The 21034-nt window shown below is 40.3% G+C and overlaps 1 protein-coding gene across 4 annotated transcripts in view; it reads left to right on the forward strand.

Annotated features, from left to right (window-relative positions):
* The window catches only part of LOC148500710 (ureidoglycolate lyase-like), a 58904-nt gene that overhangs the window by 37057 nt on the left and 813 nt on the right, over nucleotides 1-21034 (forward strand). For 2 of the 4 annotated variants that reach the window (XM_088451444.1, XM_088451447.1), the window contains 9 exons: nucleotides 383-493; nucleotides 1168-1227; nucleotides 4450-4606; nucleotides 4829-5027; nucleotides 6233-6311; nucleotides 6965-7054; nucleotides 8871-8943; nucleotides 10098-10165; nucleotides 10479-10606. In XM_088451444.1, the coding sequence (XP_088307570.1) occupies nucleotides 383-493; nucleotides 1168-1227; nucleotides 4450-4606; nucleotides 4829-5027; nucleotides 6233-6311; nucleotides 6965-7054; nucleotides 8871-8943; nucleotides 10098-10165; nucleotides 10479-10606 (965 nt within the window). Of the gene's footprint in view, nucleotides 1-382; nucleotides 494-1167; nucleotides 1228-4449; nucleotides 4607-4828; nucleotides 5028-6232; nucleotides 6312-6964; nucleotides 7055-8870; nucleotides 8944-10097; nucleotides 10166-10478; nucleotides 10607-18270; nucleotides 18513-18997; nucleotides 20061-21034 lie in introns of those variants that run through there. The other 2 variants (XM_088451445.1, XM_088451446.1) reach the window with 2 other exon arrangements.

Consider the following 21034-nt stretch of genomic DNA (forward strand, 5'->3'; position numbering starts at 1 on the left):
TCACACTTAAAGTTTGTGCTCATATCATGAACCGGTACTTACAGATATCAGGGTATATCTACTCAGAACCATGAACATCAGACAATCTGCGACCGATGCTGTAGCAGCATTAGCTCTAAATCAGGCCCTAAATACATTACTGACTGCCACAGATCACCTGGCAAGGATAAGAGAAAGCAAGAGAGAGGCTGTACTTAGCTCTGGCTCTGTCCTTAGCTCTGGCTCCCTAACACAGTCCTGAACATAAATATAGTGCTGGCAGCTGGTGGTATGTAAGAATAATTGTATAGTCCTTCATTCAGAAATATGGCGTATATATCACAATGCACAAGAAATATTTTGCAAAACAATATGTGTATGAGGTATAGTTTCCCTTTCACAGGTAAATGGCAGAGAGATCCCAGGTCCTCTCTTTGATTATGGTCTCCTTATGTATCATGCTGGCAGAAGACTTTATCAGAGTGGAAGTGGCCCGTTTTTCTATTTGTCAAAGGTAGAATATTATGGTGTTTATTTCATTTCCTGTGTAGATGCTTAAGAGTAATAATTGTTTTGGTATCCAGTCACATTGTTGACGTTCACTATGTCGACATTCCTAATGTCAACATTTTTACAAAGCCATTAGGCTTTGGTTTAGTGGTAAGGGGTAGGCTTACCTGCAAAAGGCATTGTCGACATTCATCATTTAATCAGTGTCGATGTGGTGATTGTCGAAATGATTAACATTATGAATGTCGACATGATCAGTGTCAACATAATATACCAAACTCATTGTTTCAATTGAGAGCTAATTTTTATTTATTTATTATTTATTTTTATTTTTTTTCTTGAAAACATCCTGTAGCACATATTGAGAAGATGGGTACATTTGGAACATATTGTCAGTTAATACTTGTACTGGAGCTTGAGCTGGGGATAGTCCAGATCTGCCCAAGTCAGACTGTGTAGGAATGGGATATAAGTGAGTTCCCCAGTAAACTTGCAGAGTGACATGTCTTGTGCATACTGACACTGCTTTCTTTAGGTTTGAATGAAAATGAGAAGATATTAAATAATTCATTGTGCTATTATGTGCAGAGAGGTGCTGTGGCTAGGACCCCACCACTATAATATCTCATACGTAACAAGTTTTATTACATAAATACATTGGATGTTTATTTATTCCAGGTGGAAAGCTATTTAGAAGCCAGACTCTGGAATCAGATATTTGTCTGGACAGAGAAAAAGGTGACTGTGAAACTGTGAGGAACTAACTTCTAGATGTTTCATATGTTTGGTAGACTTACAGGCACCCATATAACATGGTATATAATATGATCACATTGTCACTACCTGGCACGGTCACTGATCGCCATTGCACACCGCTGATACCTATCAACACCATAGGTTCACTGCAAGTTCTTTCACTAGCATACTTATATGCTTAATATATTGGCTGAACCTATGGTGTTAATAGTTATCTGGTTTGTGCGATGGCGGTCAATCCACACGGCAGACAACTTAACTAGGCTCATTTGTTTAATAACTGGCAAAAAACAAGATGCAGGGTAACACAGGGTTAATGCAGGCATGCACATGCAGTAGTAAGGGACAGATCCAGCAAGTAGCTTACAGTCTTAATGCAGGTGGTGTGCTTAGATGAAGTAGCACACACCTGTGTATACATTCAGTGGTGGCAGTAATGAGTGGTGATACAGTGGGGTTTGCGGTGCTTCCGCTGTGTAACACAGTGTACAGTGTGTATGACGCATAGGGGCAAGTCCTCTTCCAATGGAGGACAGAGAGAGAAGAACGTGGAAATGCCGCACATGTATCGGTGCACACTTGGGATCCTGGTTGGAGGTTGTGGCAGTGACGCGGCTCCTGCAGTGCCTGGAATGTAACAGAATGGAGACAGCACGGAGCGCTACCCTTCCAGCATAATTCACCATGAAACTGCAGTTAAATACACTCACCCTCAGGTACAGACAGTAATATCCAGAGAAGGGATGAACACACCAAACTAGGCCTTAGCGATGTCATGGCTGCCTTCTGTCAAAGCTATATATGGCCTAGCTGGATGTGGCTCATAAGCCAGCCCTTGTCTGGATGTTACTCTCTGTATCTGAGAGGTGAGTGAACATAACTTGAATTGAATTGTGTTATGCATATAGTATATGCTAATACAGGGATTTGTAGAGATTTGGGACCACTTGACAAAGTGGTTCCAAGCTTAAATGTTTTCTTCAAAATATAAGCAATCTCCCCATGTTTTATTTGTTGGAAGGGGTGTGCTCCTACACTGCCTCCCTCCAGAACTATCCAGGTAGAAGAGAGATGGCGGTCACTAGGACCCTCCGGGACTTAGCTCAGAAAGGTCTGACATGTGCTGCTGCACATGCGTAGCATCTCCGCGCGTCTTTACTCCCCTGCGTCCATGAGGACAGGTCAGACCAGGAGGCTCTCATCACCAAGAGCCCTACAGTGCCCTGCTGTATGCCCGCAAGTACACTATACCACCACCATTGTTTACTAGACCACGAGTGCTACTATTCTCCAGTGTCAAAACAGTGATCACGCCCGGCCACTATAACACCAAGCAATACCCCGAGCTCCAGATGGCCACAAACAGTGTATTACATCTATTGCTGTTATATGCTACCTTTTGTTCTACCTGATATATAATAAATCTAAAAACTGATTAAGCTGTACCACGTATGGACTAACCATCACCAGCACCAATTACTGCTTTATACATTTAATCCACATCACTCACACTCTGGCCAGTTATGTTATACTCTGGTGTATCAATTCATCTGGAGAACAACTGCTCCCAATAAATTCCACATGTGCTTCATTGTTAAAGTTGCACTATCACTTGCTGTCACCAACATCTCTGCTAATATTATTTGCTAGATACACACAGATTTGCACAGCTAGTGATAGCACTGATAACAAATGTCTTTCTATTAGTTTTATATGTCATGGAGTGGGAGAAGATAGCGGGGTAAAATTCATATATGATGCACTAGGTTTTATGCACTGTTTTAATGCTTTAGTGGTCTCTGAGCACAGCCCACTTACCTATTCTGACCAGCAGCCTAGTGCAATGGTTCCCAAACTGTACGCCGTGGCACCCTGGGGTGCCTCAGGACACTTGCATGGGTGCCTCAGGATGGTGGTCCAGCACCAAATCAAATTATTTATAGTCAATGTAATGTAAATATGTGCACAACAGAAGCACAACCCTGTCCCCACCACATAACTGAACATAAGGCTGACAGGTAAGCACCATTTACTTCACTTTAGTACTTCGCTACATTTTTTTCTCTGAATTTCTCAATAACAAACTTAAACTTAGGGGTGCCGTGAAAACAACCCTGATACATTAGGGTGCCCTGACTCAAAAAAGTTTTGCAAACTAAGGCCCTGAGACTTCAGTATTGTCCAAAATCCTGTTTGGGACCTGTCTCACTGCCACACATTACACCTCTGCTGTTTTATTCTTGCGGTCTTCTTTCCCCTGTAAGTCACCTGTAAATCCTGGTGTCAGGATTCCGGCAGCCAGAATAGTGACTACATCTCCCTCAAACATAGGAGACATTTATGAAAACTGTTTCACAGATGACAGCATAGAAAGAGGGAAATTTAATTTAGTGTGATGGTTTCAAAGTGTCTCTGGGATGTTTGGGTGAAGGCACTTCATGGCCAGTAACATTGCTAACTTCCCCTCGTACCACATATAGGTGCATAGGATAATTAGCAATGTTAGACTTCCATGTTTTACCAGCACATCTTGGGTAATTGAATATCCCCCAAATGTTTGTGCTACCCATGGTATCCAGGTCCAAAATATTCTAGTAAAGGTTGAAAGATGAAAGCAAAATGAGAGCAAATTCTGGTTGGATGTTATGAGCAACACCAATTTTTTTCAGTTACTTGTAGAGCAGTTTTAGCAAATGTTCCCGAATGTGTCTACCTGGAACATCTATGTATAATTCACTAATGTTCAGTGCCATACCAATTACCACTAATGGGATAGTAGCTTCTCCTCTCCCGTTCATCACCAAAGTGTCTGTTGATGTTCAATAAAATTATTGGTTTATAAATAAACAATATACTACAGTACCCTAACTCACACAAGGATGACCATTCAGCATCCCTAACCACCGAATATGACGCAGTCTAGTCTTTTGGTGCTGGATAACACACATAGGGGCATAGTTACTAAAGTGCAGGTTTATAGAAGTGGAGATGTTGTCCATTGAAACCAATAAGATTCTAGCTATTATCTTCTAGAAGGTGCTAGGTAAATGATAAGTGGAATCTGATTAGTTGCTATGGGCAACATCTCCACGTCTAAAAACCCGCACTTTAGTAAATATACCCCATAGACTAGTTTAAATATCAGATGGACAGCTAAGTGAATGGGAATAATTGCTGTATTTTTTTCATCCATTCGCTGTGCAGCTAAACTTACCCCTCGGAAGCATTAAGGCCACTGTGCTGATTGAGAGTGTCTTGGCTTCCTTTGAGATGGAAGAAATCCTCTATGAGCTGAGAGACCATTCTGCCGGATTAAACTGTGGCATCTGGGATTACTCAGCCTCCTTTGTGAGCAAGTTTGGTGAGCTGAGAAGCAATATGCTTATCTTTTGGATAGGGTTTTTTACATTCCATGTAAATATCACATATCAAGTAAACCAATTGTTCTGTGGAAGTGCACAGGATTTTGTGACCAGATCTGTAACTCTAGCAATGCTTAAGGTTTTCCACATAACATCCATACATTTCTGTAAAACTTCTAGAGTTAGAGCATACATATGAACTATATATTCCAATATTTTAGGACATCGTCTGGAATTCTTGCTGCCTGATCGCAGTAAGTATGTGAACATGGAGAAACACTTTCTTAAAAGTTACATGGTTTTATTGGTGCAGACGTGTCATCGGAGAGGTGCTTTAGCTACAGGTGGAATGGCGGCTTTCCTGCTGCCGGAAGACAAAGAGAGTGCAGAGTATCAGAGTGTCACCGCAGCGGTTACACGGTACATTGCCATGCTATAAGTCACACTGTATAGTACTGCACCACTTTGCTCATGTCTTTTTCCTGTTTGATATGTGGAGCTGCCATATTATATATACCAAGCAGGGTTGGAAATGTATATATTAATATTTATTACATAGCACCAGCATATTCCACCGTGATTTACAATTTGGAACACAGTAATAATAAGGCCAGGTATTAACAGACAGTCATAGAAAGAAGATAAGTGCGTCTTGTGCATGAATGAGGGCAGCGTGTTTATAGTTATCCCACCAATCTCAGTACTATAAGGTCCCTGACCAATTTCTATAGTATCAGTAGTATCCCAGGACCAAGGGTGTATTAAGCCCCAAGAGGGCATGTGTGCAGCGGACCCCTTCCTTTAACCAGCAACCCACCCCCAGCCAAGCCCCACATATTGCTTTGTACCGGTAAGCGGGTTCCTCTTCCACCAAGGCATGATCTTCCCAGCGATATTCGGGAAGATGGCGCATGCACACAAGAGAGTCTTTCCTTTCACTGAGTGGCACCGTCCTCCCGAAGATGTCACTGGGAAGATGGTGCCGCGTAGGAATAGGGACCCACTTCCACCACACCCCTTGCACCCATTATAAATTTGCCTATGACCAGAACACAGATACAGATTCAGAACTGTCTGTATGTGACAAAGTCACTATACTTCTATATTAGGAAATTTCATAAATATATTGGAAAAAGTGTTATGGTGCATACACACGGTCAGATTTGTTAGATGAACAATAACGATGAACGATAATGATTAACGATTTCATTAACGTTTTGAACGATTTTGTGAACAATGATCGATTTCTGACAGTATTAAAATGAATGAAATTGTCCAAATCTTACTGCAAACACAGTCGATGTCAGATATCGTTATCTGGCATGAGGGAACGCCTATCGTTGGTTGATACATGCCCAACATGTCAAAGATGTGAACGATGTAGCGATTTTTACAATCGTTATCGTTCAGCTCTTTAACAAAATCTGACCGTGTGTATGCAGCATAAGAATCCTGTTGGAAGATATTTATGCCCATGAGACAAACATCTTCCTAACCTCATGATTATCTCATTCACTGACTGATGAGATGATATACGATAGATAACAATTATCTTTGTAGCAGAAATAAGTTATAGATTTTTCTAGGCAACATGGTCATGTAACTAACGTTACTGTACATTTCAGCCTGAAACGTTTGGAAATCAATGCTGGAGTGGATGGATTCATGGTGTATGACATTGACCTTGTTGTACCGATGCAAAAGGTAAGACCAACTATGAAATCAAGAGCATCCTCTATATAGAAACATTCATAGGTCCACCAACCGTCACTTTCGTCAATGTGTTAAGGATTAAAATTGTGTGTAGGTTGAAGATGGAAGTAAGCCACCCCTGGAGACATTCTAGCTCACAGAGGTTGCATGTTATATTACATACTGGAATAAGGGTACAATGCACTAGGTAGTAAAGGAATACAGGGGCAATGAAAAACAGGTTCTCCTAGTCTAACCACTCCCATAGACAAGAGCTGGCTTCTCTATACCCAGGCTGGCGGTAAAATTGGTGGACCTGGCTTGCTTGGTAATTATGCCGGGTTGTGTGTATTTAGGATTTGCAGTTGAATAATGAAATGCGTTAAGATGATAGCACATCTTGCAGATCAGTCACCCTATTTGGTAGTCAATATAGACAGCCACACACTCAAAATATAGTCCAGTCATAACATCATTTTGCCATCGATCTCCAGTGGCACCTCCCTGGCATCATTATTCAAAATGGAGACAGAAAATTTATTTTGTTTTAAATCTGATCTTTCTGGAATCTGGGAAAAAATAGCCTTATGCATACGGTGCCATACTAACCATATCTGCCTGTTGTGTGTGAGGAGCTATTCTTATTGCTGTATTCTATTCCTCAGCTTTTCATGGAACATACAGATGGACCCAACCAACTAGATGTTATTCCACCTGTGAGAGTCACCCATACTGACTTACTTACTATGCCTGCTGTAAGTGCAAAACAACTCCATTCAGTTTTATCTAACTCATTGTCACATACAGTGATTACACTTCACCTGTACATGAGTTAACATTTTAGATTAATGTAGTTTTTGTGTTGTGCAAAATTCTTGCCCATTGTGTTGTGGAAGTGGGTGCATGCTCCTGCAAACTGTAAGGACCACCACGAGAAATGTGCTCCTTCCAGCCCTGTATCTCAGTTAGTGGACCAGCCAAAGGAAATCTTCTTTCTGCACTGCTCTGCAAAATGAGACACACAGAGGCATATTCAATTGGGGGCGAGAATAGCAAAAATCCCGCAACCACGGGATTTTCCTGCAGGTGCAGGATTTTTGTTATTCAATTAGGAGCACGGTTTTTGATTTTTTGCCCGCCGGGAGGTTTGTATTTTTGCGCACCTCCAGAACACAACCAGTTTTTCCTAAAATCCTCAATTTTATGAAAAAAGGTTGTGAAATGTTTTGGGACCCCCAGCGGCACCGCTCCTAATGACTAATTAAGCAATTGGAAGTTTCCAATTAGCTTAATTAGTCAGTAAGTGCAGAAGTGCTGTCTCCTGCATCCAGTGTCAGGTCCCGGTCTCCTGCAGCAGCGGTGAGTATGTCAGTGTTTGTGAGTAAGTGTGTGTGTGTCCCCCAGTGTGAGTATGAGCCCCGTAATGGGTGCTGGGAGAGCTACATCTTCCAGCAGCCCCCGGGACTCCCAGCAGCCCCCAGTGATAAGATAGAGGGGAGGCCTCCGAGAGCCACAGAGACCACCAGGCACGTAAGTGTAAATTTTTTTTTATATTTTTTTTTTACACCGGGTTTTCAGACCACTTTTTTTTTATTGGATACCGCGGGTATCGGTAGCGCGCATGCCCGCGGTAATCCAAAATTGGGCACAAGATGTTTTCCTCGCTAAACCTCGCACCCAATTGAATATGCCCCATAGTCACTTCTCATATCTGCAAATGTTGCTGTCAGTTGCTATCCCGGCCGTCGAAATCCCGACACTAAAAGCCTGACATGAGACTAAAGATAGGCGTCGAAATCCCGACGCCCATCATTAGCCCCACGATAAAATCCCGACACCTGGCATACCGAACGAAGGTAAGCTGGGGATGTTAGGTTCTAGCCGTGGGGGGGGGTTAGCTTTAGGAACCCCTGGGGGGACTTAGGGTTAGGCACCCCCCTGGAGGGTTAGGGTTAGGCTAGGGGAAGGGGGGGGTAGGGTTAGGCACCACCCCCGGGAGGAGATTAGGGTTAGGCGCCACCCCCCAGGAGGGTTAGGTTTAGGGTGCGGAAAGAGGGGGTTAGATTTAAGCACCAACAGGGGGACGTTAGGGTTAGGCACTTAGGGGGGAGGTTAGGGTTAGACAACACTAAGGGAGGATTAGGGTAGGGAGAGGGGAGGGTTGGGGTACTTACCACTCCCGTCGGGATTTTGAACTATTGGTCTTCCGCTGTCGGTATTTGATCCGGTGGCTATTCAGCCGGCGGCATTACATACCAGTTCTGTTTTGATCATCTTACTGTGTAGCAAAGAACTTATTACTTTTCTTCATTTTCAGGCAATATAGGGGTGGTTTTAAAAGTAAAATAAACTAGAACTTAAGACACACATATATAGAAAAGCTATAGCAATAGTTGCAGAATAGAGACAGGTACAGTAAATGCCTCACTGTATAAAAGAAGGCAAAATAATGCAAGTCCTAAAATCTATCATGATGAATTTGTAGTAGTTACATAAGAATAACTTATTTTCCAAATGTAAATGGCACAACTATGTAATCACTGCTTGTATGCTGGTTCTCATTGTTATTAGGGAGGAGTGACATTGTTTGGTCTGAGGTACAATATCGTTGTTGGCATCCTGTTTATTGACTCCTGGCTTAAAGGTAATATCAGCACACCATCATGCTAGTTTATTTGTAGATATTTAAGTAGATATTTCCCATTTACAGTCCTCTCATATGTAATACATTGGGATTCTATGTAAAGACTGGTAGGATACAGGCCCAAGAGGGGGATCTCTGCTGGAGACATTAGTAATACATGCAGGAAGATCCAAAATACAGCTGGCTACCCCTTTCAGACATACAGCAAAAACCCGGGCTTTAGGCTGAGAACGTGCATCAACCCGGGTTTTTGCTATGTGTGAACAGACACAACCTGGGTCGAAGTCCTGGCTCATGACCCTGCTGTGTACCAGGGTTTTTCCCAGGAGCAACCCGGGTAGCCTCTAGTGTGAATGCATCCAACCCAGGTTTTTAGACCCGGGTTTAAAAAAAAAAAAAAAAAAAAACTTTCTCATTGGCTGTTCCGTGCACCTGCAGATGACGTCACTTGGAGGCACCCGGACCACATAACTGAGGAGCAAACTAATATAAGTGTGTATTATTTTACGTTCAACTTTTTTATGTGAAAATTTTGTCTTTGTATAGACCAAAACTTTATAATGGCTATATTCATAATTTTCTTATATTGTAATGTAAAAATTTATTGGTTTTCAATAAAAAAAATATTATAAACAAGCAAACTTTGTGGCCTTTACTCTAAAAATTTAAATTTTTATATTACGTCATTACTGTGAACAAAAAACAAAGCGCCCTCTTTAAATCCACACCAAATTCCAAGGCAGACCTGGGTTCAGTGTGAATGTATATGACACTGGAATTTCCCAGGTTTGGTGTAGTGTGAATGGTGGTCTCAGACTGAGACCCGGGAATTTCCAGGGTTGATAGACCCGGGAAGTATCCGTGTATTCCCGGGTCTTATGTCTGAAAGGGGTATAAATAACTGGATAACTGTGGTTCTCATCCAATCAGACTGCCACTGATATTATTTGTACTGAGCTCTCCAGCAAAGCTCCCCACTAATATTAGGCATGGGTCCCAGGTGGATGGCAGGTGTGCTGGACAGAACCTACACATGTATACTAGTGTACTGTAGGGGAAGGAGGAAACACTCCTATTTCATAATGATTATAATATACAATAATAGTATGGTATTGCTGCAGCTGGTTTATGATGTAATATATACTTTACTTTAGGGGAAGGACATTTCTACTATTGTGGGAAAGTGGAGGATTCAGCCACAGCAGAAATATCCCGATCTCAGGTATACTCCTGTATATGTCTGTCTGTGTAGCTGTGACACAGAGCAACACAATTTGAATCATATAGATTTATTCACATTGATATATCTAATATAGACACAAATGAAAAATAAACTGTGGTTGGCCAACAAAAAGTCTGCAGGTGCCATCTCAGGAAACAAATGCTCCTCCGTCAGACTGGAATGTATTGGGAAGTAGTTGTTAGTACAAAATATTCTCATTCAGAAGTAGAAACTTGTATTTGATACATTTAAAAAGTCTACATAATCATTTGTAAACTACATGCAATGTGTTGCTTCCTTCCCGCTATTACAGGTCTGGCAGTGGATAAGGCACCAGGTGAAGTTAGAGGATGACAGCAGAACAGTCACCAGGAGCCTGGTCCATGACCTAGTGCGGGAAGTAGAGTGTCAGCTTGGGGATGAGTCACACCTCTCTGATCTGTAAGTGTATGTAAAGGCAAATGGGGAACTAGCATGTAACTGTAACTAGCATTTGTCACAACAGGATTATGGCAAACTTGGGACTTTCGGACTGACCAAATCTTGCCCCCTCCTGGCAGCCTAAAATGATGCTTAGCATGGGTTACATTAGAAAACACACATAAGCCATTACTGTCAGTGTGAAAATGAGCTTGAAAAGCTTACATTGTGTATGTCTGGTGACTGAGAGTGGAGGAATACATATATAGTGGGGCGGAGGATATGTGTCAGGATACATTTAAGAAGCAGAGGTGATGTGAGCGATCCGCTTCCACTTTTAGGCTGTCCCCTTTCAGATAAAGGGGCATATGTATCAAAGCTTGATGTGAGATAAAATTGTGAGATATATATCGCCAACCAATCACCTTCTAACTTACATTTTGCAGGCTGTGTTTAAGAAATGATAGTTTGGAGCTGATTGGTTGGTGATATATATTTCACAATTTTATCTCACGTTAAGCTTTGATACATATGCCCCAAAGAGTCTGTATTTCTACATGCTTTAGAGTAGGGGTGGACAATAAGCGTCCCCCCCCAGCTTCTGTAGAACTACACATCCCAGCATGCCCTGCCACAGTTTTGCTATTTGGCCATGCTAAAACTCTTCCAATGCATGCTGGGATGTGTAGTTCAACAACAACAGCAGGAGGGCCGCTTATTGCCCATCCTTGCTTTAGAGCTTAACAGGGAAGACAGACATACTGTAAGTAGCTGAGTACTTCCTAAAATCTTTATATAAAGGGGAAATCGGAGGCTGTGTGATTCCTTTTTCTGTTTTCAGCATGGTTAGCCTGCATTGAGGGACACTGGCCAATGGTGTATTGAGTCTTCTTTAGGACTTTTAAAAATATTCAATAATTCTCCATCATTCTGCAGGGAACATTTATTGTTCTAACCAAGTCCCCAGCGGACAAAGAAAAATGAGATAGAACTACATCTCTGAAGAACCTTGATCTTTCCAACAAGGAAAAACAAAACACCGATAACAATCAGGGTGGGCCCAAGCTCCTACTCACACTTCTATACCCCACGGTTCCTGCATCCCCCAATGGATTCAGAGAACAGGATTTAACATAAGTATAAAAGAAAGTTTTTGTACTTAAGTTAAATCCTTGTTCTGTGGTCCATTTGGGGGACTCAGGAACAGTGGGGTATAGGGGTGTGAGTAAGAGCTTGGACACGTTTAGAAAAAAAAAAACATTTCTGAGCTCCTCCCCCTCTATATCTTAAGCTGTGAAGCCTCAGTTATTTGACTAACACAGCCCCATATAAAACAAAGAGCAAGGAGAGGACCATAAACATTTATTTCTTCTAAAAAAGACCCTAATGTCACACAAATTGTTCTGTAAACCACTGACAGAAAAGTTTTGGGACTCAGGAAGACTTTACCATAGTGCAGTGGTTCTCAAACGTTATCGAATCACGGCACCCTAGAGTATCAGCGTTTTTTCCACGGCACCCCTGGGCCAAAAGTGTCTTATTGAGAAATTCAGCAAAAATGAAATTGTGCTTATATGTCACCCTTAGGTTCAGTTATGTGGTGGTTGACAGGGCTGTGCTTCTTTTTGTCCTCATATTTTTTGATTGGCAGTCATTAGCACTGGTTTTGCCGATCATACTGATTAAAATCATTTTATTTGGTACTGGCCCACCAACCGAAGGCACCCAGTTTGGGAACCACTGCCATTGTGTAACTCAAACTCTTTTAACAAAAGTAATTAGTACTAAAATAACTACTTTCAACGTCATCTGTAGTAGAGGAACCAAAATTATTGGGTCAAACGGAGTATCTGTAAGTGCTTTAAGTACTACATTTGGGTCCCAAATACGAATACCCCTTTTCCTCCAAAAACCCGGCTCCAACCCGTGACACTGAGCATGAGTCGGAGCCGGATTTTACCCCCTTCACACCAGTGGTTAGACCCGGGTTATTCCTGGGTCCAGCCATTTACACTGGGCCCGGGTCACCCGTGACCAGGGCTTTCCGTTGTTACAGTGGACGCTTGGAGATGATGTAATCTCCTAGCACTAGTCAAGCTAGTAAATCCACTTATTTGAGGCAAGAAGTTGGTTCATTGTGACCCAGGTCATGCCGTTCACCCTGCACCATTGCTGGGTTATTTTTCTTAGACCCTTTTACAACAAACATCGACCCTGGTTGCCTGGCAATAACCCGGGTTATTGGGTGGAAAAGGGGTATTATTTGCAGGGACAAATTATTTTCACAGCCTATGCCATTCTGATCTAAGGGAACTTAGACAACTTTACCTTCAGTCTTATAGAATGTTTTACAGAATCTCTAGTATGTACAAATACTATTTCCTCTTGGATACCGGTGGAATTCTAGCCAATAGACCACTTTTGCAATCTCTAGCACCCTCTGAAATGTACTGCGAAAATTTGTAGGTAAAGGAGAATGGCGCTGCAAGATAAGTATTTTTCCTTAAACATTTCCCCGGTTACACAAACAGACAGCGCCCCTTATTCACTCCTACTACGTCCTATCTGACCCTCTGAAATGTGTCCAGAGATCTTTAAGCTGCAATATTTTTCCCCCTACTGGTGTCAGATGGGACTAATTCTGACAAGAGTAATTGTGGGGTTGACTGTTTTTTGGCCTTTTGCTTTTTATCTTTAATTTAGTTTCCCCGACTTGAGAAGTATCTTCACATGGGAGATTAGTCAGCTATACTTAGAATGTTGGTCTACTGTCCAATGGCTTCTAGCTTAAACTGGGTACACACTGACAGATCAATTGATCTGCCAATATATCTACTGCCCGTCGGCCAGTGTGTACCCACGATATGTCTGTGAACGACGTTGTTCACAGATGTATCGCATTTGCCAAGCTGCACAGCCGATGGACAGACATATCTGCAAACATATCTGTCGATTGGCAACTGTGTACTGGTGGTCTGCAGACCACCCGTATGCATACAGCGGCAGCCACGGGGAGGGGGCAGACACACACCTGGCCAACGGAACCTGCCCCCTCATACACACTGAACACAGATGATGGTTGTTCAGTGTGTACGAACAACCATCATCTGCAGATCACTCGACCCAGCATAATACTGATGATGCAGAGTGGGACATCCATTCCCCTCTGCATAATGACTGCAATTCTTATTAGGAGTAGCCTGTTTATTTAATCCTGGACACCCAAGAGTCTCCCCTCCCACGTAATCTGAGGGCTCTGGAAAGTGAAGTTATGGCAATGCTAGACTTCACTGTGGTTGCTAAAGAAATTATAGCATTTTCCGTTTTTTTGTTCATGGTGTCTCTATCTTCCACTGGAGCTACAGTTCTAATGTTAGCTACAGCTACATCTACTGCAGCGTTTTTCAACCACTGTGCCGCGGCACACTAGTGTGTAGTGAGCGGTTGTCAAGTGTGCTGCGGCAGTCAGCTCAGCGCACTTGTACTGTAGTGTGTTTTAGTCCTGTGGAGGCCAATGTGTGTGTATTATTTTTTTTATGTGGGAGCCAATGTGTATGTGTTTTCATTGGTCACGCATGCCGTATAGCTGGCTGGTGTGCCTTGGCAATTGTAAAATCTTGTGTAGTGTGCCTCGGGTTGAAAATCACTGATCTACTGTAAGGACCATTTCAGTATCTCTTAATCATTAAATATGTTCCAGTCTTTCAATAGTACATTAACATTTCTCAAACTGTGTCCATTCTTTCAACTGATTGTCTGTCCGATTGACTAATCAGTAAATATACAGGGAACACTCTGGTTTTTGGGCTAGGTTTTCAATCATAGTTACTTGTTCAGATATAAATATGTTTAAAGATTTATATACCGGTATATTATTTTGAACATAACACATTATCCAAATCAGACTTTCTTGGTGCTTCCTCAGTTCTCTTTCCCATTAGAGGAGTTATCCACAGCATCTGAGAACTGCACGAGCACCTTTCTCCCACTCCTATATTGGTTAGAGACCTTTGTCTGTTAGCACCCTGCTTCGTAGTATCAGGGGCTGATGTATTAGACTCATTTTGTGTTTATTTCTCTGGAAATTGTCATTTTCAGAGGGTTAGTCATCTATATATTAAGAGGGTGTCAGAGATATCTGCTGCAGTCTCTTGGTTATTGATTGTAAAGTAGTCCCCACAGCTTTCTATGCAAAATGTATTAAGCGTCTATCAAAAATGCTTTTGGGTCTCTTGCGCTTGTGCAGTAAAGATTTACCAGGATATCATCATATCTATATCAGATTGACCAAACCTCTGGCCAGTTTGCTGAAGTATAAGGTATATAGGTGATCTGCGCTATTTGTGATTCAAAGCTGCTAGGCCAAAAAATAGCAAATGTAATAGGTACAATGCTGAGCCCTAATTAGTACAGTATGTATTAGCAGTAGAGAAATAAGAAGGGGAAAAAAACTATGAGTAATAAATGAATAAAAAAAGGAATCAAATAAAAAAATTGATTAATAAATCATAAAACGAAAAACATTTGGAACAAAAATGCACTTGTAATGTTTAAGCTCTTTTGGTAAAGTATTTGCTCTGGCCAGTTCAGCTCTGTGTTAGTTAACTAAAAGCTCACCCTATTCTTACCCTGTGTCTAGCGGGGTCTTCGACCTAAGTTCTGGTCCTCCCCGAGTGATCTTTTCGACTTAAGAGTGTGGCAGCTTCAAGCCGCTGCGGCCGCGGTGGTTACAGATGACGTCACCCACCATGCCGATAACACTTGGCTGTTCTTAGTCCTGGCTTGGCCCGTGCTTTAGCGTTCATCCAACACATTTCGTAGCTGCTTGCTACTTTATCAAGGATGTTTAAAAAGTGGCTTGGATGCATCTATTTATAGGGTTTATATCTCAAAAACTTTATTTAAAAACAGAGTTTAAAAACAGGAAGTACTCCATGAAAAGGTGGAAACCTCCACCTTGTTGTCTTTTGCAAGAATATAGTGTTCCAAATAAATAATCTAAAAAAAATCATAAAAAAAAGAGAATATAAGAAAGGAATAATTCTATAAAGAAATAGGAAAAGGAAAAAAAAAATTAAAATTATTTGAAGCATGAATATGTACAGAAATGTATTGTGAATATGTATTGGATGAGGAGAGAGATTCTATCTGGAAGTTAATTTAAAAAAAACCCAAAGCATTAAGTTCAATTTCGATATTTAAATCATATGGTTGTAATGTTTTAAGTAGATAAATCCAGCATGTCTAATTCTGTTTTTAATGCTGTAGTTAGGCATTCTCCTCTCCAATCTTTTGTCACTCTTTGAATTCCCATAAATTGTAGTCCTTTGGGATTTTTGATATGATGGTCTGCAAAATTTTGCAACAAACTATGCATGCTCAATCCTCTTTTTATGTTCTTACTTTTAATTTTCTTTTTGTCTGGCCTATATCTTGCAAGCCACAAGGGCACTCTAAAACATAGTTTACTCCTTTGCTATTACAAGTAATTTTGTCCTTCATTTTATATTCTTCATTAGTTTGATTACTTCGTAGAGTCTTTATTGGTTCGTAGAGGTGTTCTGATTTTTACAACCTGTGCACTGTAAACAGTAATAATGTCCTTTCTTTTCATTCGCAGTACTTGTCTGTTGTTGTGTAGCTTTTTGTCAATTCTTGATTTAAGTTTCTGGCTTTTTTATAAAAGTTTTTTGGCTTTGGTGGTAGTATTGTTTTCAATTGTTCATCTAAACACAATACATGCCAATGTTTTTCTAAGGCCTTTTCAAAGACATGGAAGCTTCCATTATATTGTGTTATGAAAGGGATTAAAAAGGTTCAGAAGTGTTGTGTTTTTCTTTTGTAATTGATAGGTTCTTGTCTATTAATTTTCGTTACTTGATCCATTTGTTCGTCAAGGAATTCCTCTTTGAAGGAATTTTTGTTTCATGTCATTGATTTGTATTTTATATGTTGTATCTTCAGAGCAATTTCTTCTTAACCTACGGAATTGGCCTCCGGGAATATTCTTGATCCATTGATGGTGATGGTCACTGTGATAAGAAAGCATATTATTTCCTTTGACATTTTTTATGTGTGTTCTGGTTTGAACTGTGCTATTTTTTTGTCAAGATTTTTAAATCAAGAAATGAAACCATATCTTTACTGTGGGATGTTGTGAACTCTAGATTTAGATTGTTTTGGTTCATCTGACTGATAAATTCCTTCAGGTTGGGTTCTGATCCCTTCCAGATAAAGAACATGTCGTTGATATAAACGATACCAGCAAACAATGTCCTCTAGGTAAATGTTGTTACTCCCGATGTTTTCATCCCCCCACCAAGCCATGAATAAGTTAGCGTAGCTTGGTGCGAAGGATGTGCCCATCGCTGTCTCCCATTTTTGTAGGTAGAATTCCTTATTGTAACAAAAATAGTTATGATGGAGAATGAAGTCTATACAGCTCAAAATTAAATTGATTTGTTCGTTCTCTATGTCCGTTTGTGTAGTTAAATAGTGACGTGAAGCTTCACATCTCTGTGGCCGATACAGGTATAAAGAGATTTAATATCACTGTTACAAAGTATGTACTAATCATCCTATTTAATTTTTTTCTAGAATTTGTAGTATATTAATGCTGTCTTTTAGGTAACTTCTCTGCTTTGTTACTATGGGTTGAAGAAAGTGGTCCAGATATTTTGATTCGATGTAACTGAACCGATGCCTGCGACAATAGGTCAGCCAGGTGGTTTTTCCAAATTCTTATGAACCTTCGGTAGATGGTAAAAGGTTGCTATTTTGGGGTTTTCTATACTTATGAATTCAAATTTGTAAAGTGAGTCCTTCCTCTAGTTCAATAATCAATTTATTTTGATAGTCAGTGGTAATGTCCGTGCGCAAATTTTCATATGTTTCTTAAGGGGTTCGTAGCCTCTTGTTCATACTGTTCTTTGTCTTGAATTACTACGCCTCCGGCCTGGTCAATTGTTTTGTCATTTCAAATCTTTTAGACCTTTTCTTTCTTCTGGGGTGAAGTTGTATTTAGTTCTTGATTTTTCTGGTAGGGCTCTAATAATTTCCTCCTCTATAAGTTTTTGAAGTCTCTACGTGTGGATCTTTGACAAATGATGGCTTAAAACTTGACGCAGGTTTGAAGTTGGTATTTAGTTGTAATGTCAATACATTGTCTTGTTATTGGGTCTTTTGCTAAATACTTTTTTAGGCATAATCTCCTCACAAATTTGTGGGTGTCAATGTAGAGATTGAATTTGTTGAAAGTGGAATGAGGTGCAAATTTTAATCCTTTTTTTAATACTGATATTTCCTCTGTTTTTAGTTCTTTTTTGCTTAAGTAAAAAAATGTTGGGTTTCCTTCCTCTCTTTCATTTGTTACTGATGTCTTTGTTTTTCTATTTCTTTTTCGGGAGGCCCTCTAGTTCCTCTTTTTCTAAACTGCTGCTGTTCTTTCGTCTTTTCTGTGCTGACTTCTTGTAAATTGGTGGGTTCCAGATCCTCAAACAGACTCTAAAAAATAGTCTATAGATTCTTCTTCTTGGTAGTTTTCTTTTTTGTGTAATTATTCACACTTCAAATAATTTAAAATGTTTTCCTTTTCCATTTTGTCTCGTCATATTACTTTTGTCTCTTTTTTTTAATATGATTTTTTTACAAAATTTGATTTTTAAATTATTTTTTTTTCAAAATAGCTAATTTGGAAAACTATACTCTTGCAAGAGAACAAGGAACATGAGGTTCCCACCTTTTCAAGGAGTACTTCCTGTTTTTAATCTCCATTTTTAAATAGTTTTTGAGATACAAACCACTTTTTAAACATCCTTGATAAAGTAGCAAGCAGCTATGAAACGTGTTGGAGAACGCTAAAGCACGGGCCAAGCCAGGACTAAGAACAGCCAAGTGTTATCAGCACCGCGGCTGCAGCGGCTTGAAACTGCCACACTCCAAGCCTGAATGTTTGCTCGGGGAGGACCAGGACTTAAGTCTGAAGACCCCATTAGACACAGGGTAAGCTTTTAGTTACCTAATACAGCACTGTACGAGCTGGAGCACACATTTTACCTAAAGAGCGTAAACATTAAAAGTGCATTTTTGTTCCAAGTGTTTTTGTTTTTTTCCTCTAATTTTTATGTTATTTTATTGATTCCTTTTTATATTCATTTATTACTCAGTTTTCCCCTCTTCTTTCTTATTTCTCTACTGCTAATAAACACTGTACTAATTAGGGCTCAGCATTTTACCTATTAAGTTTGCTGAAATATGTCTGGATGAAGCGTATTTCTGCTGAGGAAATCTGTTTTCCAGTTTCCACCCTTGGAAAAATCACTGCTGTGGAAATTGCCGACACATCAAGTTCCATCCATAATGATGTTGACTTTTGGTTCCTCCCTGTAGCATAAAAGGATTGTTGCATTATAGGTTTTCCCTGTAGAAAAGGGGACACGAGAGAGGTTGTGAAGAGACGTTTTCCACTTCACTGACATCTCATCTGGAATTCTATTTAGTGGAATAGATTAAACTGGACTGCCTTGAACTTGATCACCATCTTCTCTGGTACCCTAGATAAATATATAATAAGTATCATTGTATACTCTACAAAAATGCAATGCTTGAATATTGTTTTGACAAAAGCATTTAGTTTGTCATTGTGTCAGAAAGAAGTCCCAGGAAAAGAGACCAGACTGGACTTCCGATCATTGGTGAACCATGCATGAGACTAGCACCTGAACAGTCCTCTGGTTTGAATCTAGAGACAGGAAAAATAATCAGCCTGTTTTAAAAGAACATGATTAGCGTATTTTTTTCACTATATGGTAACGCCATTGCCATACGTTTTACACTTTGCCCCGTTTGTATAGAGATATACAGTACTTTGCTATAGCGTCATGGCAACCTCTTCTTTCAGGGATATTATATTCTTTCCTTCAGCTGGCCCGTTACTATTGCAAATGACATTGTGACTTTTTTGCATAAACTTTATTGTCCCAAACAAAGATAGCGCTATTGTTGTCAGGTAAACTGTGGTTTTTATATTACAGACCGCGCACTTCTGATTGTATTTTAGTAATACATTACACTTCACAATTCATTAAGATTTTGTGATGTATAGAAAGTAATAATGGTGGAAATTGTCCTTCCGGTATTTAAATGAGTAGCAGGAGGCATCTTTTACCTTGACACAGAAGCCCAAGTGAATTGAAACATGTTTGGCAAGTGACGTGGTGACATCTACTCCTATTAATTTCAGCCCTGTGCTAAGGACTACCTTTCCTCAAGTCTGATATGCTATATATGTCCATCATTCTCTGGTATGTAGCTTATCCCCATGTTTATCTATTTTGTTGTGTTTTATCGATCATTAAAATTTTACCACTTTCTTTCATGTAATGTGAGCTGCCATCTGTAGGCAATGCTGGATGGGCGGATAAAAATACCTTTACATGCTAATTCCAAGTTTATGTGCTATAAGCAACATGTGTTGGGCTATTGGAAGAGCAGTGGGTTTTTTTTTTGTGTTTGGGAATTGTTAAGGGATACTGCTTTCCATCCATTTGTGCACAAAGGGTACCAATTATCAGGATTACATTATTATTATTTACCCTTTTACATATGGCTCTTGAAGATGCATGTGAAGAAGTAACTTCTAGAGATTGTCATACGTAAGAAGTTACTCTGCTGGGACATTAAGCACAATTATTGATAAGCTACACAAATGACCCTTCCTCCAAAAGAAAATCCCACCAAGAGGGAGATTCAAACATGGCCATAAAGCTCATGTGTGCCACCAGTTACATTAAACATGTAACGGGAGATGTACTAAGCTCTGGATAAATTTGAAAGTGATAACCTGCCAGCCAATCAGCTCCTAACTGCTATGTTACAGGCTGTGTTTGATAAACTACCAACTAATCAGCTCCTAATTGTTATTTTTCACTTTCCAGAGTTTAGTACATCTACCCCTTAATATATTACAAGCCACAGCAGCACTGTGAGGGGGCTAACCAGCTAACTGCCCCTCACAAGACCAACTTCTGAGCACCAGTGAATTTATGATCACAAAGCAGCAGAGGTAGGAGAAACTGCTCTGGAGCCTGGTTTTTGTGCAAAACAAACAAGCAAAAATAATAACAAACCATATAGTCACACAGAGCTGCAGTAACTACCTGTACTGATAAGCATGGCTCATGTTCCTGAACTTGTCGGAGAGAAAGTAAAAGGCAGCTGTCGCCACCTCAATCCCCATAACCTGCAGTACATGTATCGGTGTGTACAGTGCACAAGGTAGCTGCCGACACAACTGCCCAGTGGAACGCCACGTCACACCATCAAAAAGCATTGTGATCTTGTAGAAGTGTTTTTATATTGTGATAAATGTTTAACCCGTTCGAATGTAAGCTTGCCAGATCACCAGTGATCATTTAGATCAAAAGGTTCTCAAACTCTGTTCTCAGGACC

Source organism: Taudactylus pleione, unplaced genomic scaffold (genome assembly GCF_031769625.1).
Source record: "Taudactylus pleione unplaced genomic scaffold, aTauple2 ptg000548l, whole genome shotgun sequence".
NCBI classification, from domain to species: domain Eukaryota; kingdom Metazoa; phylum Chordata; class Amphibia; order Anura; family Myobatrachidae; genus Taudactylus; species Taudactylus pleione.